The 21,198-nt window shown below is 42.9% G+C and overlaps 1 protein-coding gene across 2 annotated transcripts in view; it reads right to left on the bottom strand.

Annotated features, from left to right (window-relative positions):
• The window catches only part of LOC145358246 (integrin beta-1-like), an 87,606-nt gene extending 76,847 nt beyond the window's left edge, over positions 1-10,759 (bottom strand). Inside the window, exon 1 of one of the 2 annotated variants that reach the window (XM_080212108.1) lies at positions 10,424-10,759. In XM_080212108.1, coding sequence (XP_080068234.1) covers positions 10,424-10,432 — 9 coding nt within the window. In that variant the 5' untranslated portion in view covers positions 10,433-10,759. The remainder of the gene's footprint in view (positions 1-10,423) is intronic. The other variant, XM_080212098.1, reaches the window with a different exon arrangement.
• Between the last annotated feature and the right edge of the window lie 10,439 nt (positions 10,760-21,198).

Genomic DNA, 21,198 nt, shown 5'->3' on the forward strand with positions numbered 1-21,198 from the left:
ACAGACCTGCAAGCAACAACCTCCCTGTAAAGTGAAAACTGTATGAAGTTCTTTCTGTATAACAGAAAAGAGGGTGGGATGTGGATATAGAACTTCCATTTAAAGCTAGGCCACTTAGGGGTAAAACAGGAATCAGTCTTTCCCCTTACAAATGGCCTAGTAGAAATCTGGAATTCCCCCCCTCTCAAGGGCAATAAAGGCTGGCCTGGCCAGTGACACCCACATTCAATGAATGAATAAGGTACCAAATGCTGGGTCACATCAAAAGGTCATAATCGAGGCTGCCAGATTTTTTTTTAGAAAGGCATGGTTATCAAGGAATATGGATCAACAGGTAAAACAATGCTGAGTCAGGAACTAAATGAATAGCAATAAGCTGTTCCTACGTTCCTGCAAAGTGCCTTTCATATCCTCAGAACATGGTGCATCCTCAGTCCTGTGTGGTGAATGACCTGCTTTTGAAGTGCAATGGGGCTGACAAATGGCAATCAACATTCGTGCCATACAACTGCCAGGCAATGACCATCTCCAATGAGAGAGAATCCATTCATCACCTCTTGACATTCAATGGCATTATCATCACTCAATCTCCTGTCATCTTGGGGTTTACCATTGATCAGGGACTGAACTGGATGAGCCATATAAATACTGTGGCTACAATAATAGCTTAAAGGTTGGAAATTCTGCAATGAGTAACTCAGCTCTTTTTTGCGTCCACCATTTAGAAGACGCAAGTCAGGAGTATTAGAGATAGTATGGGGATTTTCACAGTAACTTTATTATAGTGTTAATGTAAGCCTACGTGTGAAACGAGTAAATAAAAAAAGTCAAGATTCGGATGGAATACTCTCCACTTGCCTGGATGAATGCAGCTCCATCAATACTCAAGAAGTGTAACACCCATCCAGGATAAAGCAGTCTGCTTTACTGGCACTCCATTCACCACCATAAATATTCACTCCCTCCACAACCAATGCACAGTGGCAACAGTATGTACCATCTGCAAGTTGCATTGCAGCAACTCACCAAGGCTCCCTCCACAGCACCTTCCAAACTGGTGACCTCTACCATCTTGAAGGACAAGAGCAGCAGATGCATGGAAACACCACCACCCGCACACTTTCATCCAAGTCACACACCATCTTTACTTGGAAATATAATCGCCATTCCTTCACTGTCGTTGGCTCAAACTATTGGGACTCCTTCCCAAGCAGCACCGAGAGTGTATGTACACCATATGGACTGTGGAGATTTGAGGTGGCGGCTTACATCTCAAGGATAATTGGAGATGGGCAATAAAAATGCTTGACTAATAGCAATGCCCACGTTCTGTGAACATTTTTTAAAAAAATCACTATTGCATTCTAGGAGTACAGTGCAGCAAGGCTCCATAACAGCATCAAAAAAATGATTAGTTAATTTGATTATGCTGATACTGACTTGACAAAAAAAATGTTCGCCTGGATACTGCCAACTCTCCTCTTCTTTAAAAGAAATAATGAGAACTTTAACATTCCCCTGCACAGTAATCTATATCTCTCTTTAATATCACATCCAAAACAGGGCCAATAGTGCAGCACCCTCTTGTCAATGCCAGTCTAGGTTCCATGCTCATGTCTCTGGAGTTGGGCTTGAACCCATAACTGGTTGTGAATCCTGCCATTGAGCACGGCTGATCATTTAGCAAATTAATTTTCAACAATTGTCAATTTCTCCAGATAAAAATTAGTATTCTCAATTGGCATGCCTATGAACAAGGTGCATTACTCCTCTACTTTTCTACAACTTTCATTCAACATGATAAACCTAAACACCTCCTTTAAAGTCTTCCCTCCACTATCTAACTCAGAGGACAGCTCTCACTTGGTTCTATTCTTAACTATCTTGATTCAATTTCTTGATTCAGGAGCAATCACTTCTGCACTATTACCTCTGGAGTAACTGACGCAACCAGTTCAAGCTGCTATTTGTACTCCACTTGTCCTCCAACCTTTCTTCATCTAAATCTAGCACCATACATTTGTGCAGCTTCCCCTTAAATGCACCTTGACAGCTGATGGAATTTACATTCAATTGATAAATCTGGAATATAAAGCTAGTTTCTGTAATGGTGACCAAGACAACTATCATCGTCTATATCATTGGTGAACCAGATGGGTATATCACCAAGCTATACCCATCTGGTTCACCAATGTCCTTTGAGGAAAGAAATCTGTCATCCTTACCCAGTCTAGCCAACATGTGACGGCAAAACCAAAGCAATTAGCTATTAACTTTCCTCTGAGGAACCTAGCCAGCTCCTATTAAAGAAGGAGCACATTCAGAGTTTAACTGTGTCTTTCCACTTCAGGTAAATGGATTTGTGCAGCATTTTCCAGCATCAGACCAATCTTAGCACCATTTTGGTGCAATATTATCAGTTCTAGACTGGGTCTGTACTTGTTGGAGTTTAGAAGGATGAGGGGGGATCTTATAGAGACGTATAAGATAATGAAAGGGATGGATAGGGTAGAGGTAGAGAGGTTCTTCCCGCTTAGAAAGGATAGTAGGACTAGAGGGCACAGCCTCAAGATAAGGGGGAGTGGCAGTTTAGATCGGAGTTGAGGAACTTCTTCACTCAAAGGGTGGTGAATCTCTGGAATTCTCTGCCCGTTGAAGTGGTGGAGGCTACCTTGCTACATATATTTAAGTCACAGGTAGATAGGTTTTTGACAGACAAGGGAATTAAGGGTTATGGGGAGAAAGCGAGAAAGTGGAACTGATCCACTTCAGATCAGCCATGATCTTATTGAATGGTGGAGCAGGCTCAAAGGGCTACATGGCCTACTCCTGCTCCTATTTCTTATGTTATGATGTTCTAACTTGTCATGGATTGGTCTAAATATTTTTGAAAACTGTGCTCTGACAATTATAATGGCACGTGACTGCATGCTCCAGCTTTTACTCAAAATACTCAGCAGGTCTGACAACATCAGTGAGAAGGTAAATGAAAACAGTTAACGTTTCAGATCCATAATCTTTCGCCTGGCTGAGAAATGTTCGAAATGTAACAGGTTTTGAGCAAGGAGGTAGAGGGTGGAACTAAGATAAAGATGAGACTAGACTCGGCCATTGCTGAAAAGTCAAAGACTGGAACAGAAGAAAATAAAAGGGAAAAAATGGGCTGAAGATTATGATCTAAAATTATTGAACTCAATGGTGAGGCAATGAGACTGTAAAGTGCTCAATTAAAAGATGTAATATTATTCCCCAAGCTTGCACTGGGCTTCAACGACAGACAAGAACAGAACAGGAGCATTGTGGAAAAGTAAAATGTCAAGAACCTTTGCAGACTAACTGGAGGTGTTCTGCAAAGCGGTTAACTATTTGTGTTTGCTCTTTGCAATATAGAGGAAATCTCATGAGCAGTGAATACAGGATTCTAAATCGCGAATATAAGTAAATTTTCTCTTAGGTGGAGTGTTACTTGGGTGGCGAGAAGGGAGTAGGTAAAAGGATAAACTTTGCACCACCGATACTTACATTGAATAGTGAAATAGAAAACAGGAGATAACTGAGGAAGGGAAGATGTATTTGTGGTGGCACCATGCTGGAGCTGGAAGAGGTGATCCACTTAATGCAGTAGCTAGTGGGTTGAAAGAAGAGGATAAAGGAATATCTATTGTGGATCTGGGAATGAGGGGAAGAGGTGAGAGCAAAAGCCTGTAAGAGTGGAATGGATGCAGTTGAGGGAAAAAGGGAGACATATCAGAAGCGCTAGTATGAAAGGTTGCATTGTCTGAATAGATGTGGAATAGACGGAGAAACTGAGATAATGGAAGAGTCCTCACGGGAAGTGAGGTGTCAGGAAGCGTAGTCAAGGTACCTGTGTATGGGCATATTGTGCCACCTATTTTGCTGCAGCCAGACTGGGCTGAATCACATTGTGGTTCTTGTAGTCCACAAGCATTTGCCCTGCATTACCACATCACAGTAGAAATTTCAAAGCTCTAAATAAAGATAATTTTATGATATTTGTGGCTGTTGGAAACAGTATTTCCTACATGGTGAAAAATAAAGATCTTCGAATTCTTTCCATCGTAAGCAAGATAACAACCTTAGACTACTTGAACCTACTGCATGAAGCCAACCAGAGAACAAGTTGCTTTCGGTGCTCACCATTCAAAGAAATTACCAATAAAATTTATCAAAAACTCCCTTCTGTAAAACAGTTTATTTAACAGTCCACAGAGAAGGATTTACAGTATACATTTATGGAGTAAAATCAGAGTATTTTGACACAGATCTCTGACAACTCTAAATCATCCATCTTGAACATCATAAGAGAATGAAAACTACACTAAGACTAAGATAAATTAAGATTAAAGAAGTGGTGGATAACTCATTCACTAAGCAGAAATTAAAAGTAACAATGGTTACAATGGTGAGAGGTTAACAAAAACCATGGTTGAATTAATTTATCTGAATGACCAAAAACAGGAAGTGACAATGTAAAGTCCAAAATTATAAGCAAAAACAAAACTGACTTATTTTGACCATAACAGCATTTGTGTGAATGCTGAACAACAATACCGGAATGAAATGACAATAAAGTAACAAATCTTCAGGTTGAACTGAATGACGATTAATCATTTACCCAGTAAAAAATGTTAACTGATATTTTAGCAATAGATCTTAAGTGCTGCTTTAACTTACATTTAAACACGTTATCTTTGCTCATCTTTCTCAATGCTCATTTTAAACTGTTGAGCAGTTTCCCATTTTATAATTGCTAAGCTGATTTCAAACCAATATCAGCACATTTGTGGTGTAAATTGTGACTGTGACATCAAACCACTGGTCATGGATGTTGGGGAAAGATCCTTGCATGGTAGGAAAGCAAAAAAAATCACAACTACTGATGCTACAGTGTTGCAAAGTTTGCATTTCTGCAACTGAATATTGTATTGCAAAAATAGAATTAGGATTTTGGTTGGAGAGCAACAAACAGGCTTTATTCATAAGCTGAAAAAAAATTGAAGTACTCCATTACTGTACTCAGAAGTATAATTTCACAGTTTAACTTTCCTTCTATACCATTCATGTCACTTTTAAAAAATGGTGCGATAGCTTCATGACCAGTAAGATTAAGTACAAGAAACTAAGTACACAATAACAACCAAGTTGCACATCAATCTGCTTTTTGTCATCATTGCTATGTCATTCTGTGCTCTATCATTCTGCAATCTGCCTTGAATTTCCAACCCAACACTAACAGGAAAAAACTCAAAACCTGAAACAATTCAAGTAAAAGGCCCTCCACCACACCTCAAAGTGATTAAGAATGGGCAATAAATGCAGCCTTGGGCATGAAATATATCAGTAATCTTGACAAACTAACATTGAGTCAGGTGATCATAGGCTGCAGGCTCACCCAGAAACTCAAGAACATAAACCAGGCTGACACATCACGTTGTATTAAAGGAGGGCAGCATAATCAAAAGGAGACACCTTTTGGTTGCAATATTTAACCACAGCCTAAATGTCTGTAAAAGTAAGTGCTTAAGGTATTCTAAGAGCATTAGAGGAGTTCATCCAGCCAACATGTGTTCCCCAAAGCAACACTAGGCCAAGTGTCATTTATCTCATTCATAGAATCTTTACAGTGCAGAAGGAAGTCATTTAGCCCAATGAGTCTGCACTGGCCCTCTTAATGAACATTCTTTCTATTCTCATTTCCCTGCCTTATCCCCTTAACCTTGCATGTTCTCTCTTTTCAGATAGCAATCCAATTACCTTTTAAATATCTTGATTAAACCTGCCTCCACCACCCTCTCAGAAGTTAATTCCAGTCTCCAACCACCTGCTCGGTGAAATAATTTTGCCCTCATATTACTTTTATTTTTTCTGGTGAATCTCCTCTGTACTTTCTCCAATGGCTTCACATCCTTTCTCAAGTATGGTGCCTAGAAGTGGACCTAATACTCAAGATGAGGCTGAACAAGTGTCTTACACAAGTTCAACATGATCTCCTTACTTTTGTACTCAATACCCCTATTAATAAAGCCCAAGAACTAAATGCTTTATTTAGTGCTCTCTCATCATGCCCTGCCATCATCAATGACACGTATTGAGATCTCCTACTTCTGCATGCACCTCCTTTAGGATTTCTCCCTTTATTTCATACTGTGTCTCCATATTCTTCCTGTCAAAAAGAATCACCTCACACTTCTCTGCATTGAACATAATCTGCCACTAGTCTGCCTAATCCATCAACATGTCTATATCCTTTTGAAGTTCAACATTATCCTCAGAGTTGATAACATTTTCCACTCTTGTCTCATCTGCAAATATTGAACACTCCACTCTACATGCTCCAGTCTAGGTCATTAATATACAATCAGGAAAGCAATGGTCCCAACACTAACCTCTGGGGAATTAAACTGTAAAACTTCCTCCAAGCTGGAAAAACAACCATTTATCACTACACTTTCCTGTTGCTCAGCCAGGTTCTTATCCAAGTGCCTACTTTCCCTATTATTTTATGAGCTAGAATTTTGCTCACAAGTCTGTCATGTGACACTGCATCAAATGCCTTTTCAAAATTCACATACACCAAATCAACAACTTTGCCCTTATCAACTTTCTCTCCTATCTTCTCAAAAAAGCTCCAGAAAATTAGCCAAACATGATATTGCCCCAACGAATCTTTGTTGGTTAATTATCCTGCACTTATCTAAGTGACTATTGATTTTGTCCCAAACTATAATTTCCAGACGTTTCTCCACTACTGAAGTCAAATGGTCCGTAGTTGCTGGCTTTATCCTTGCGTCACTTTTTGAACATGAGTGTAACATTCACAATTCTCCAGTCCTCTGGCATCATCCTTGTCTGAAGAAGGCTGGAAGATTATCACCAATACCTCTCCAATCACTCGCACTTCTATCAATACCCTTGGATGCATCTTATCTGGTCCTGGTGCTTTATTTATATTAAGACAGCCTGTCTAACCACACCTCCTTCTCAATTAATGCTTGTGATTTTGGTGTATGCAACTGGCTACCACTTCTGCCTACAAAACACGGCATTAAAAACTTCTGATTGGTTAAGACTTTGGGATACCCCGAGGAAATAAAAAGCACATCATAAAAGCCTTTTTGCATGCAACTCCAGCATGTTGTGGCATGGACTTGTAAAGCACCAAAAAAACTTTCAATTATGTCCTCAGGGCCTCCCAAAGTGATTTATAGCTAATAAAGTAGAAAATGTAAAATGGGGAAATGCAATGATACACCAAATCACCAGTTAAATCTTCTTCTAATTGTTAGTTGAAGGATAAATATTTGGCAGGACAACAGAATTTCCTACTTATCTTCAAATCATACCACATAAGTTTTCTTTTCCCCAACAGAAGGGTAACAAAGAACAAACAAAGAACAAAGAACAACACAGCACGGGAAACAGGCCCTTCGGCCCAACGAGCCCGCGCCGCCGTCCCACTGTCTCAGTGACCTATTCATGATTTTAGTCTACACCTAATGTGCGAGGATCAGGGAGGTCCAATATAGGGACAATTTGTTACCCAATCAATCAGCCTAAAAGCACATCTTTGGGATGTGGGAGGAAACCGGAGCACCCGGAGGATACCCATGCAACCACGGGGAGAACGTGCAAACTCCCACAGACACAGGCCCAAATCCACGTGTCCGCACAGCAACAGAGATAGTCTCTGAGCTGTCATGTTGCCCTCGAGATGGTCCAGTTTAGGCACACTAACGACATGAAGCAATAGGCAACTCCCGAAGCAACGTCCAAGAGCAGCCCACTACAACTTGCCGCATGCAGGTAAGATGGGACAACTGTCCAAAGATGTGCAGGTTAGGTGGATTGGCCATATTAAATTGCCCCTTGTATCCCAGGATGTGTAAATTAAATGGATTGGCTGTGGGGTTGCCAGGATAGGGAAGGGAAGGGAAGAGGACCTGGGTAATGCACTGTGTCGGAGAGTTGATGCAGACACGATGGGCTGAATGGCCTCCTCCTGTATTGTAGAGCTTCTATGATTTACTACCTTATCTGAAAGACTGCACATCAGATCAATATGTGCTCTCCAGCAAATTTTGGCAATTACATTGGCCCACCTGTCGAGAGGTAACCCACTAACCCAATTAAACAATATTCATAGAATCATAGAACCCCTACAGTGCCAAAGGAGGCCATTCGGCCCATCGGGACTGCACTGATTCTTACCCAGGCTTACTCTGTAACTCCATGCATTTACCCCGCTAATCCCCTAACCAATGTAATTTAGGGCATTAAGTTCAATTTTTCATGCCAATCAACCTAACCTGTACATCTTTGGTCTGTGAGAGGAAACCAGAGCTCTCAGAGGAAACCCACGCAGACATAGGAGAACGTGCAAATTCCATACAGTCACTCAAGAGTAGAATTGAACCTAGGTACAAGGCACTGAGGCAGCATTGCTAACCATTGTGCCGCCTACATAATGCTTGGCAAAGATGAAACTTCTGGTACAATAAACATTCCATTAACTTTGTCAACTCTGCATTGGTGTTTATACTGTTTACACTGGTTAAACCTTAGCTTTTTTTAGCTATTACAGAAATGTCTTACAATAATATTTATATGGCACATGACTAAACAAGGCACTTATGCTCCAAGATATAAATACAAAAATGTGCACCCAAAAAAATGTGACTGATGGCAAACAATGAACAGCTGTCGCATGGTGACTGGAACATAATTGGTTTTCTGTCCTAAATCTTTAAAAGGGCTTAGGACACACTTAACTTTAGGTCTGTATACTGTTAACATACACCAAAATAAAGATAAAAGCTCCACAATAATTCACCAATTAAGACCACATCATACCTTGAAGACAAGCCACATTTTATCCCCAATTTTCTCCTCTCCCGAAGAGGATTGATTTGTGATAGAATGACAGTTTCACAGGGACCTTCTGGCACCTTGCCCTAACATCCACTGTTCGTATACAAGTGAAGGCAGTGAGTTGCAATAGAGTCACAGAGATATCATACCAGCATCTGACAATTGCATCTTCTCCTACATATTTAAACACTTTCTAGTGGGGAAATCACTGACTCGTAGAAAATCTAGCCAATTTTGCCTTTTCTAGCACAGGGTCAGTAGTAGTATCCTTATAGGACCACCAGCCAAAATCAACTAATTGGAGAGACCATTATGGAATGAACTCAGCACTTTTTCCGTAACTTCAATATCATCAACCATCATTCATCAAGGCATACTACAACAAAGTGATTGACAATTCAGCAGCATAAACAACATGGATCTTTAGAATTGTCAAATAAAGCTTTATAAACCTTCAGATATATTTTCTTGGGTTTACAAGTCCCAACAAAAGACCACCTTTGGTTTGTGGGCAGAAAGTCATTAATAAAGTAGAATCCTTAATACGCTTCATTGTGACAGATGTATTTTAAACACCAATTTGAAACTAAGTAAATGTTGAAAACTTGATCTAAAGGTAATCTTTCTCTCCTTCAACTGAAATTGGTACATTAGCAAATGGAATGGCCAATATGCTTCAACACCTCTTGTCTGTCGAAACCTATTTCCTTATTTGTGCATGTGTGAATGTGAAATACAAACAGAATAGGTCACGGTCCATCATTTGCAGCACCGTTCAAAGACGAACACTGTCTGTTCTATCAGCTTTAACATGCTTATAGCATAGGATGCTTCGCAATCTCACAAGTATTGAAAGGAGAGCTAAATGTTCCCAAAACTGCCAAAAGTTAGCTATGTTCTTCAACCAGTTAAAACTGAGATGACCGATGAAAAAAGGCAGTCAAGAAAAGCAGTCATCTTTCCATGACTTTTAGACAAAAGACAAAATACACGCCCTAAGGCCACAGAAAAGAGAAAGGCATGCAAGCATTCTCTAGAACAAACTCTTGGGTTGTTTAACTGTCACTAAGAACACTCAAGGTTACACATTTATATCTCGGAAAACAAAGCTCGAGAATTGAAATGAGATAAAGAGAAAACTGCTGTTACATGGAAGGAAAAGTTTTTTTTGTTGGGGGTGGGGAACAGGCTCAATCGGGTCGATAAGAAATGCCCAAATTTTGGTTCTGAAAAAATGTCCACGAAAACAATTGTCTGCACATTTACAGCAGCAGATTAGACTGGGAGCTTCTCTACCCTTCCCCCCCCTTCCACCTCTGCTATGTGTAGAGATATATATATGTGAAAAGATGTATATTTAAACTAGTTGCATGTTCCCCACCCAAAAATAGGACATGTTCACATTCCTGCCCTTTTTGCGGCAGGAGATAGGGAAAGGAAAATAATCTCCTTGTCTCTGTCTCTCCCTCTCCCAGACGGTGAAGAGCAGCCAGACTCCGTGCAGCTTTTATACTCAGATGAACCCCGGGCTTACCTTTAACATAAAAAGTCTATTAGACTTAAAGATATTTACAGCCGTTGAGATTTGCTATCGTCGCGACGGCTCTCCACCTCAGAAGCGGCGGTTGTTATCAGCACGGGCTATTCCCCCCGCCTCTCTGTGTTAACGCTCTCTCTTCAAACGGCGCTTTGTCTCCTTTTCTTCTTAAAAAAAAATCTTCTCTTCCAACCCCAGTGCCTTCTTCGCCCCCACACCACCACTTCCACCTCCTCTAACCCTGGCTCCGTTTCTCTTCTCCGGGACGTCGCTCCGTCCAGCGGTCGCGGCGGCTCCCTTCACTCGCTCCACTCACTCTCTCGCTCGCTCGCTCGTTCCGTCGGCAGACTCCGCCTCGAGGGGCTGCCGACAGGTCCCGAGTGCAGCCGAACGCTTCCAAGCTCGGCCCAATCCTTCCGGACGGCGCCGCCGAACGGTTCCGAGCTCTGCCGAATGATTCCGAGCTCCGCCGACCAGCGTCGCCGAACGGTTCCGAGCTCGGTCGAACGGTTCCGAGCGGCGCTGCCGCCCCAACACCGGATACGCATTCCAGACGGACGACGTCACTGCGTGGGCGTGGTGCTGAATGAGGGGTGATGTCATTGACGCTGGTGTGGTGCGGAGAAGGGGAAGAATGTGGTCTGCTGAGACTAAACAAATCAGTGCTGGGCCTTCATTTTTGGATGATATCTGGGACTGACCGCATGGAAACCCTACAGAATAGAAAGACGCCATTTGGTCCTACAGTATAGAAAGAGGTCATTTGGCTCATTGAGTCTGCACCGACCACAATCCCACCCATTTCCTACCCCTATATCCCTACATATTTACCCACTAATCTCTCTAACCTACGCATCTCAGGACACTAAGGGCAAATTTTAGCATAGCCAATCAGCCTAACCCACACATCTTTGGACTGTGGGAGGAAACCAGAGCATCCGGAGGAAATCCATGCAGACACAAGGAGAATGTGCAAACTCCACCCAGACAGTGACCCAAGCCTGGATTTGAACTCAGGTCCTTGGAGCTGTGAAACAGCAGTGCTAACCAATGTGTTACCATGCTGCTCAACATTCCCAACATTTTCCTGGATTAATTTTTTTAAGTTTATTTATTAGTGTTGCAATTGGTTTACATTAACACTGCAATGAAGTTATTGTGAAAATCCCCCCCTCGCCACACTCTGGCACCCGTTCGGGTACACTGAGGGAGAATTTAGCATAGCCAATGCAACTAACCAGTGCATCTTTCGGACTGTGGAAGGCAACCGGAGCACCTGGAGGAAACCCATGTAGACACAGGGAGAATTCTGCACAGTCACCCAAACCAGGAACAAATCCAGTTCCCTGGTGCTCTGAGTCAGCAGTGCTAAATACTGTGCCACCATGCTGCCCATATTCAGATCATCAAAGTTACCCTTCTGAAACAAAAACAGAAAGTGCTGGAAATTTTGCCTTTGTGTTTTGCCTTCTCGACACTGAAAGGGAGAAAAAAGTCATTTCAAAAAATTATGATTCCTTCATTTTATTTGAACATTGTTAATTTAAAACTCATTCTTGGGACAAGGCCAATATTTGACGCCCTGTGAAGGTGAGCTGCCTTATTGAGTCACTGCAGTCCAGTGGTGAAGGTACGACCAGAATACTGATAGGTGGGAGGTTCCAGAATTTTGACCCAGCGATCATGAGAAAATGGTGATATATTTCCAAGTCTGCATCCCATGTGACTTGGAGTTGAGCTTGAAAGTGATAGCTGTTGCCAATGTTCTACATGGTGGAGTTTGTGGATTTAGGAGATGATATTGAAGAAGCATAATTATATGACAATTAGAGGTTGGAAAAAGGTTGACTAACAGTAGAGAACCATTCAATCAGCTAATGAGGAGTCTGCTCACTTTCCAATTGATGTGGAAAAGCAGTGTGCTGCTAGGAGAGCATGTTAGGCAACCAAAGCTACAAACACGCAACCAGGGCAGTTGGAAGTGTGAGGTCATGTGATGAAACCAAAATGTGCCAAAACAGCTTTGACATGAATACTAACCAACTGAAATAAATCTTTAAACCCCAGGTTTGGGAGGTTGGAAGCCATTTGATTCAATACAATTGCTGTCATACATACAGCAATCATTCATCGTTGACATCCATCTATGTTTAAGTCTTAAGTTTATTTATTAGTGTCACGAGTAGGCTTACACTAACACTGCAACGAAGTTACTGTGAAAATCTCCTAATTGCCACACTCTGGAGCCTGTTCCTTACACTGAGGGGGAATTTATCATTGCCAGTGCACCTAACCAGCATGTCTTTGGACACTGGGAGGAAACTGGTGCACCTGGAGGAAACACATGCAGACGCGGGGAGAATATACAGACTCCACACAGACAGTGACCCAAGCCAGAAATCTAACCTGGGTCTTTGGAGCTGCGAGGCAGCGGTGCTAAGCAGTGTGCCAAGGCGAACATGCAGGGGATGGGGGAACTTTATGTGGTGCATCCTGATTGATGGTTGGAGAGAACAATCTGTGAGAGACAGATTCTGCCACAAATGCCTCATATGAAGTGTTTATTAGGCATTGTTGTGAGTTGTTGATTTTGGTGTTGGTGTCTGTTGCCAAGCCACCGTAGCCACCCATCATCATTGTGGCAGAAACTGGCCTACAGTTGCTGCTGCCATTTCCCTCTGTTTTCAACTAGCACCTCCCAGATTTGAGAATCAATGTTCATGGTCTTCACGTCATGCTTGCAAGCAGCCTTGTAGTGGAACTCATTGTTGTCTTGCTCTGGCCACCCTACTGTAAAGAGAACCCTGAGTTATGTTACCGCTTCCATCCCGCAAACAGGCCTAATTCAGCAAAGTTGCCTCTACATGATGCTAGTGTATCCTGAAGCACAGTGTGGTTTTCAGGTTGGCAGATCCATAGTGGATATGATCTTCTCCACATGCCATTTACAAGAGAAGTGTAGAGGACATTTGGCAATAACTGCTAAAATAATACCAACAAATTACAAAGGCCTTGAAGATCACCTGAACAGTACATAAGCTAATTAATAGTAGCCAAAAGGTCTATGGAACGATAAGATTCTATTTGACCAATTTCACTGGGTAATATGAGATATGTGTATGCCTGGTTATAGTATTCAACAACACCATCGATTTGGTTTGATTTATTACTGTCACATGTATTAACATACAGCGAAAAGTATTGTCTCTTGCATGCTATACAGACAAAACGTACTGTTCATAGAGAAGGATATATGACTAGCCAGCTTAGCTCAATAATGAAGCCTCAAAGGTTAGACCTGTGAAGCTGAGATTGTTCCCACTTGTGGATGCAGATAACCAACCACACCTTAGCCGGAACACACCCTGCATTTAAAATATTACTAATGCAGTGTTTTGGAGGAATTGCAGAGATGCAGAGCTACAGTTGCAGGGAAGCAGTATTCCTGAACTGTTGTTTCATTCTCCAAGATCTTAGATGTATCAGTTTCACTTATGTAGAGACCAGTGATAGTTAAAAATTCCCGACTACGTTTTTAATGCATGCCAGGACCTATATTTGAATGACAAACACTATGACTTATTATATGAGTTCTTAGTGTTTTTTCTGCTCACATGTTCATTGCAAAGGTATTATTAACCACAATTCAATTTATAATCCAAATCCTTCAATTGTGCAGCCAATTGTCATTTTCAGAGTGCTGCATTCTCCCAGATTTTAGGCAATACCAGGAAATAACATTGGAGTTTGCACATTCCTCTGAGTGCTCCAGTTTCCTCCCACAATCCAAAGATGTGCTGGTTAGGTACATTGGCCATGCTAAATCCCCCCTCAGCGTACCCAAACAGGTGCTGGAGTGTGGTGACTCGGGGATTTTCACAGTACCTTCATTGCAGTGTAAATGTAAGCCTACTTGTGACTAATAAATAAACTTTAACTTTTAAATATGTAAAGCAAACTGCTCTGAATCAGAGTAGATCAGAGTGGTCTCTTCCATTTTGCAAGCTTTCTTGGGTGACTTTCCCCAACATTAAACCACACCCTCTCATCTTCTTTGGGCTGACCTCTGGTAGGAAGCAGTTTGGATGCTAACATATTCCTCAAACTTCACACCATCATGTCCACTCCAACTTTGATTGCTTTATAATGGGCACTACTGTAATGTTCACGTGCATTGGACACTAGCTTCGAATATAATGGCTTGACTTTGATGGACCAGTTTGGTCTTTTCTGCCCAATCAATCTCAAACATTAATGCATTTAATAAGTTATTGATATTCATTCATTTAGAAAGAGAGAACTTGTATTTACATAATGCCTTTCACATCCCCAAAATGATCCAATGTGAAGCCCTGTTGAAGTAAGGTCACTGTCATATCGGAAGGACACTACTTTCAAATTGAGCATAAGAGAGTCTCAGAAACAGAATTGAGATAAGCGGCAAAATAATCTGTTTTAGTGATGTTGGTTAAGGGATAAATGCTGACTAGCATACTGGGGAGAACTCTGCTCCTCTTCAAATATGATGCAGAGGTGCTGGCGTTGGACTGGGGTAAACACAGTAAGAAGCCTCACAACACCAAAAACCACTAGCTTTCGGAGCACTGCTCCTTCATCAGGTAAGTGGGAGTTCTGTTTACAAACAGGGAATATAAAGACTCAAATTCAATTTACAAAATAATGGTTGGAATGCAAGTCTTTACAGATAATCAAGTCTTAAAGATACTTGCAATGTGAGTGGAGAGAGGATTAAGCACAGGTTAAAGAGATGTGTACTGTCTCCATCCAGGACGGTTAGTGAGATTTTGCAAGCCCAGGCAAGTCTTGAGCATCGTGAGGGTTACAAACAGTGTGACATGAACCCAAGATCCCGGTTGAGGCCGTCCTCATGTGTGGGGAACTTGGCTATCAGTCTCTGCTCAGCGACTCTGCGTTGTCGTGTGTCGTGAAGGCTGCCTTGGAGAATGCTTACCTGAAGATCAAAGGCTGAATGCCTGTGACCGTTAAAGTGTTCGCCAACAGGAAGAGAACACTCTTGCCTGGTGATTGTCGAGCAGTGTTCATTCATCTGTTATCGTGGCTCTGAATGGTCTCATGAATGAGCTTGACAATCACTAGGCAAGAGTGTTCTCTTCCTTTTGGGGAACACTTAAGCGGTCACGGGCATTAGGCCTCTGATCTTCAGGTAAGCATTCTCCAAGGCGGCCTTCACGACACACAACAACGCAGAGTTGCTGAGCAGAGACTGATAGCCAAGTTCCGCACACATGAGAATGGCCTCAACCGGGACCCAGGGTTCATTTCACACTATCTGTAACCCTCACGATGCTCATGACTTGCCTGGGCTTGCAAAATCTTACTAACTGTCCTGGCTGAAGACAATACACATCTCTTTAAACTGTGCTTAACCCTTTCTCCACTCACATTGTCTGTATCTTTAAGACTTGATTACCTGAAAAGACTTGCATTTCAAACATTATTTTGTAAATTAAGTTTGTGTCTTTATATGCCCTGTTTGTGAACAGAACTTCCACTTACTTGATGAAGGCCCTGAAAGCTAGTGGCTTTTGCTACCAAATAAACATGTTGGATTTTAACCTAGTGTTGTGAGACTTCTTACCCTCTTCAAATAATCAGCTGTTCTATTCATCTGGAGATAGATGGTGCTTTAATTTTAACATTTAGTTTGAATGACTCCATGTACAACACTGTAGCAGTACTGTGCTAAAAGTGTAAACTTGGATTATGTATTTTCAGTCACTGGATAGGGCTTGAACCCATAACACTGACTCTAAGGCTAAAGCTCGACCATTGTGTTGTAGTTCATATATCAAGGATCACATATGACAATAGGAATTAGAACTAAGCACCGTATGGTGGCCAGTGAGCATGAAATTGGTCCGTAGCAAAAGCCAGTGCTTTCAAGAAAGGAATTGTAACTTTTTAAAACTGAAATAAACTACTTAAAGAGCCTCAGTCCATATTGTAAGAAGAGTTGACAAGAGAATGCAAGATAAATAAACTGTGCTGTACAATCTTGTTCTTTTAAAACAATGGCACATGGCAGGAAGGCAAAGCTAAGTAAAGTAATGGGTTCAGTGGCTTTGATATGCTGAGAAAGTTTTGAAGATTGGAGGGAGGGTGGACTGCCTTCACAGCTAGTTATGCGGCATTTCCTGGATTCAAGTGCCAACTTGCTGCAGTATGATTCAAATGAAATTCCAAAGGACCTTGATCCACAATGAAGGGCAACAAAATATCTTCCATCTACGGACTGAAATACTAGGACCCGATGCTGTAGAAACGCAATGTTGAACTTTGAGTTCTGGGGAGGAATCTTCCCAAACAAATTTTAAGTGACGTAACAGTGAGAAAATGGGAGTCTGCCATGCCTATCTTTTTAGTGCGCCCCATATCGCAATCTTCTGACAATTAGTGCAATGAAAGGGCCACCGTATGATTTGACGCCGGCAAGGAGGCTCCAGGCGCGTGACTCACCCAGAGGCCGCAGCTGTGCAACGGGAAGCAGGGGGAGCTCCATTTAAGTGCCAACGAGGCACACATAGCCAGGAGTATGGCCCCTCAAAGAGCAGTTCCATATTTTACAGAGGGGAGCTGGGATGGCTGCTGAATGCAGTAGAGATGAGGAAGTCCAGCTTCTACCCCCGAAATGGTCATTGGACCAGGAGTCAAGCCAGCATTGCGGCCTGGGAAGTTGCAGCAGTGACAATGTTTGCCTGTGCATTGGCACAGAAGACCGGGGGACTGTGCAGAAAGTAAATGAACAACCTCATTTGGACAGCAAGGGTGAGCGTCCATCCTGTCCTGCCATCAGTCCCATTTGCCGTGCCGGGAATGTCTATGTCGATCCAATCTCTGACACCCTGTAGATTCCCAGCACCTGCCTTCAACCCCTCCCATCACAACCCCTGCCTGCTGAGGTACAGTCCCAAGTCTCACAACACCAGGTTAAAGTCCAACAGGTTTATTTGGTAGTAAACACCACTAGCTTTCAGAGTGCTGCTCCTTCATCAGGTGAATGGGGAGTTCTGATCACAAACAGGGCACATAAAAGCACACACATTTTACAGAATACTGATTAGAATGCAAGTTTTTACACCTAATCAAGACTCGCATTCTAATCAGTATTCTGTAAACTGTGTGTGCCTTTATACGCCCTGTTTGTGATCAGTACTCCCCACTCACCTGATGAAGGGGCAGTGCTCCGAAAGCTAGTGGCTTTTACTGACCTGTTGGACTTTAACCTGGTGTTGTGAGACTTCTTAATGTGTTTACCCCAGTCCAATGCCGGCATCTCCACATCATGACGCACAGTCCCGACATACCCCACTCAATCGCCCCCATCCCCGCCAGCCCACGCCCTCCCAGCTTTCAGGCTTTCAATCCCCTTTTCTGTCCTCACAAGAGAAGATGGCCCGTAATCACTGAGAGCTGGCGAAGTCCGGAGGTGGAGTCCCCGGGTTGTGCATCCTCCTTTGAGGAGCGTGGCATGGCACTGTTGGGGAAATCAGATTGAGGTCCTCGATAGCCAGGTCGAGGTACATCACAGAAGTGAGGAGCCACAAAACCTTCATTAATATGACCGATCTCAAGCAAATTGTGATCTGCCCTGCCTGGCGTGGTCCTCGAAGAGCAGGAGACGCCTGAGCTGCGCCCAAGGTGAAGCTGTCGAGTGCACTCCCTGGGTGGCGTGCAAACACCTGCATGATGTTCAAGAAGTGGAACTCCTTCCTGTTTATGAATGGCACCCCTTGAAAATGCGAGGACCGCAGGGTGACGTGCGTGCCATTTATAGCCCCCTGCATATGGGGCTTCATGGAGACGGGGGAGAGAGGGAGGGAAGGGAAGGGGAGAAAGAGAAAGAGACAGACGGTCAGCAAGATTATCCTTCTTGGGTTCCTCACAACCTCCCAGTAACCCATGTCCCCATGAGTCTGGACTCAGGCAATCCAACACCATCCCTGGTGCCATGTGCCGCCACAAAGGCCTTGCCACATTGCCACCATGGCAGGCACTGAGAGTGTATAGATGGCTGTTCCCCATTGGAAACTCCTGAGCCATTGACATGAGTCCACCCACCTGGACATCTGCTGCAGTGGCTCCCAGGAATGGCTTGCAGTTCAGACAGACAGTGGAGAAGTACTCTCGTAACCATCACAAGGTGGATTTCCATCAAAGGCGGCACAGCTGGGGCGGTGCAGTGTGAGGAATTGTGTTAATATCTGCAGAGTTCCCTTGATTGGAGAAACAGTTGCCAGACCTGGTTCTTGTTACTGTTAATAGGGCCTGGGATGGAATGTCAGCAATAAATTGCAGATTCTGTCCAGCAGCCTGATGGCAAGGTAACCATAGCAACATCAGTGGGGTCGGAAGTAGACATCAAAGAACAGTACAGCACAGTAACAGGCCCTTTGACCCATCAAGCCTGTGCCAACACTGATGCCTCTTAAATCTAATATTTCCCTGCCTCTGTGTGTTCCATATACCTCTATTCCCTCCCTATTCATGTATCTATCCAGATGCCTCTTGAACTTTGTTATAGAATCTGCTTCCACCACCTCCTCCGGCAGCAAGTTCCACCCATTCACCACCTTCTATGTGAAAAACTTGCTCCTTACTTCTCTTTTAAAGCTTCCCTCTCACTTTTAACCTATGCCCCCAAGTAATTGACCCTTTGACCCTGGGGAAAAGACTCTGACTATCCACTCTGTCCAAGCCTATCATAATCTTGTAAACCTCTATCAGGTCCCCCCTCATCCCCCTATGTTCCAATGAAAACAATCCAAGTTTGTTCAACCTTTCTTCATAGCCATAGCCCCCCAAATCAGGCAACATCCTGGTAAATTTCTTCTGCAAACTTTCCAATGCATCAACATTCTTCCAAAAGTGTGGCGATCAGAATTGTACACAATACTCCAAATGCGGCCTAACCAGTCTGATTCAGCTGCAATGTGATTTTCCAAATCCTGTACTCGACACCCCAAATGATGAAGGTCAGCATGCCATATGCCTTCTTGATCACCTTGTCCACCTGAGTTACCTCCTTCAGGGAACTGTAGATCTGCACACCTAGATCTCTCTCTATGCTAATATTTCTAAGGCTCTACCATTTACTGTATACTTTCCTTCTGCAGTAGAACTTCCAAATTGTACCTCACATTTGTATGGGTTAAGTTCCGTTTGCCATCTTTCAGCCCAGGTCTCCAGCCAATTTATATCCTGCTCGATCCTCTGACAATTCTCTACACCCTAGCTGTGACTGTAAAACTACATTCTGCACCCTCTTGTTTCCTTCTCTATGCTTTGTCTGTATAACACAAGAAACAATACTTTTCACTGTAGGTTAATACATGTGACAATAATAATAAATCAAATCAAATTACTATCCGCTACTCCCCCAATTTTTGCATCTTTTGCAAATTTACTAATCAAACCACCTACATTTTCCTCCAACTCATTTTATATGTTACAAACAGAGGCCCCAGCACTGATCCTTGTGGAACATCGCTTGTCACAGACCTCCAGTTAGAATCCTTCCATGGCTATTCTCTGCCTTCTATGCCCAAACCAGTTTTGTATCCATCTTACCAGCTTCGATCCCATACGACTTCATCTTCTGCATCAGCTGCCACGAGAAACCTTACTGAATGCTTTACTAAAGTCCATGTATACAACATCCACCTCCCTGCCCTGGTCAATTTTTTTCATCACTTTCTCAAAGAACTCAATCAAGTTTGTGAGAACGACCTCCCCTTCACAAAACCATGCTGCCTGTTGCTCATAAGCCTATTCTCTTCCAGATGTGAGCACATCCTGTCCTAAGAATCTTCTCCAGTAATGTCCCCACCACTGATGTAAGGCTTACAGGCTTGTAACTTCCCGGATTGTCTCTTCTGTCCTTCTTAAACAGAGGAACAATGTTAACTACTCCCCAATCTCTGGTACCTCGCCCGTGACTAAAGAAGATACAAAGATTTGGTCAAGGCCTCAGCAAATTCTTCTCTTACCTCGCTCATCATTCAGAGGTAGACCCAATATGGCCCTGGAGACTTGTCTACCTTAATGTTTTTCAAAACCTCCAATACCTCCTCTCTTTTTATGTCAACATGTCCTGGAATGTTAACATCTTCCTTTCTACACTCACCATTCACCACATCCTTCTTCTTTGTGTTCACTCACCTCATCTAGCTCCAAACACAAATTCCCTCCACTGTCCTTGAGTGGACCTACCCTTTCCTTAGTTACCCTCTTCTTCCTTATACATCCATAAAAAACCTTGGGATTCTCCTTAATCCTGCTTGCTAAGGACATTTCATGACCCCTTTTTGCCCTCCTAAGCCATGCTTAAGCTCTTTCCTGCTACTTTTGTATTCCTCAAGAGTCTTACCTGTTTTCAATTTCCTGAAAGTTATGTATGCCTCCTCCTTTTTCACTAAGCTCACAATCTCTCTTGTCATCCAACGTTCCCATCATAAGCAACCCATTGGGGTTGTTCTACAACCAGGGAGAATGTATTCAACACAAGCCCCGAGGCTGTGCCAACCCCCGTCCTGACGATGCCCCCTGCATCCTGGGGGTTGGTGCTCAGACCTCCTCAGTCCCCCTCGTTATTGTTGTGCCTGAACCAGATTTTAATAGAGCAATGGTGACACACACTGCCGTGACATTACAGCGGTGAGGTAGGGAGATTCCGGAAAATGGGACGATAGCATGCTGACCTCGCTAATGATATTGAAATCTGTTCACATTCA

The sequence above is a fragment of the Carcharhinus amblyrhynchos genome, chromosome 2 (assembly GCF_965287045.1).
Source record: "Carcharhinus amblyrhynchos chromosome 2, sCarAmb.v2.hapA, whole genome shotgun sequence".
In the NCBI taxonomy this organism is placed as follows: Eukaryota; Metazoa; Chordata; class Chondrichthyes; order Carcharhiniformes; family Carcharhinidae; genus Carcharhinus; species Carcharhinus amblyrhynchos.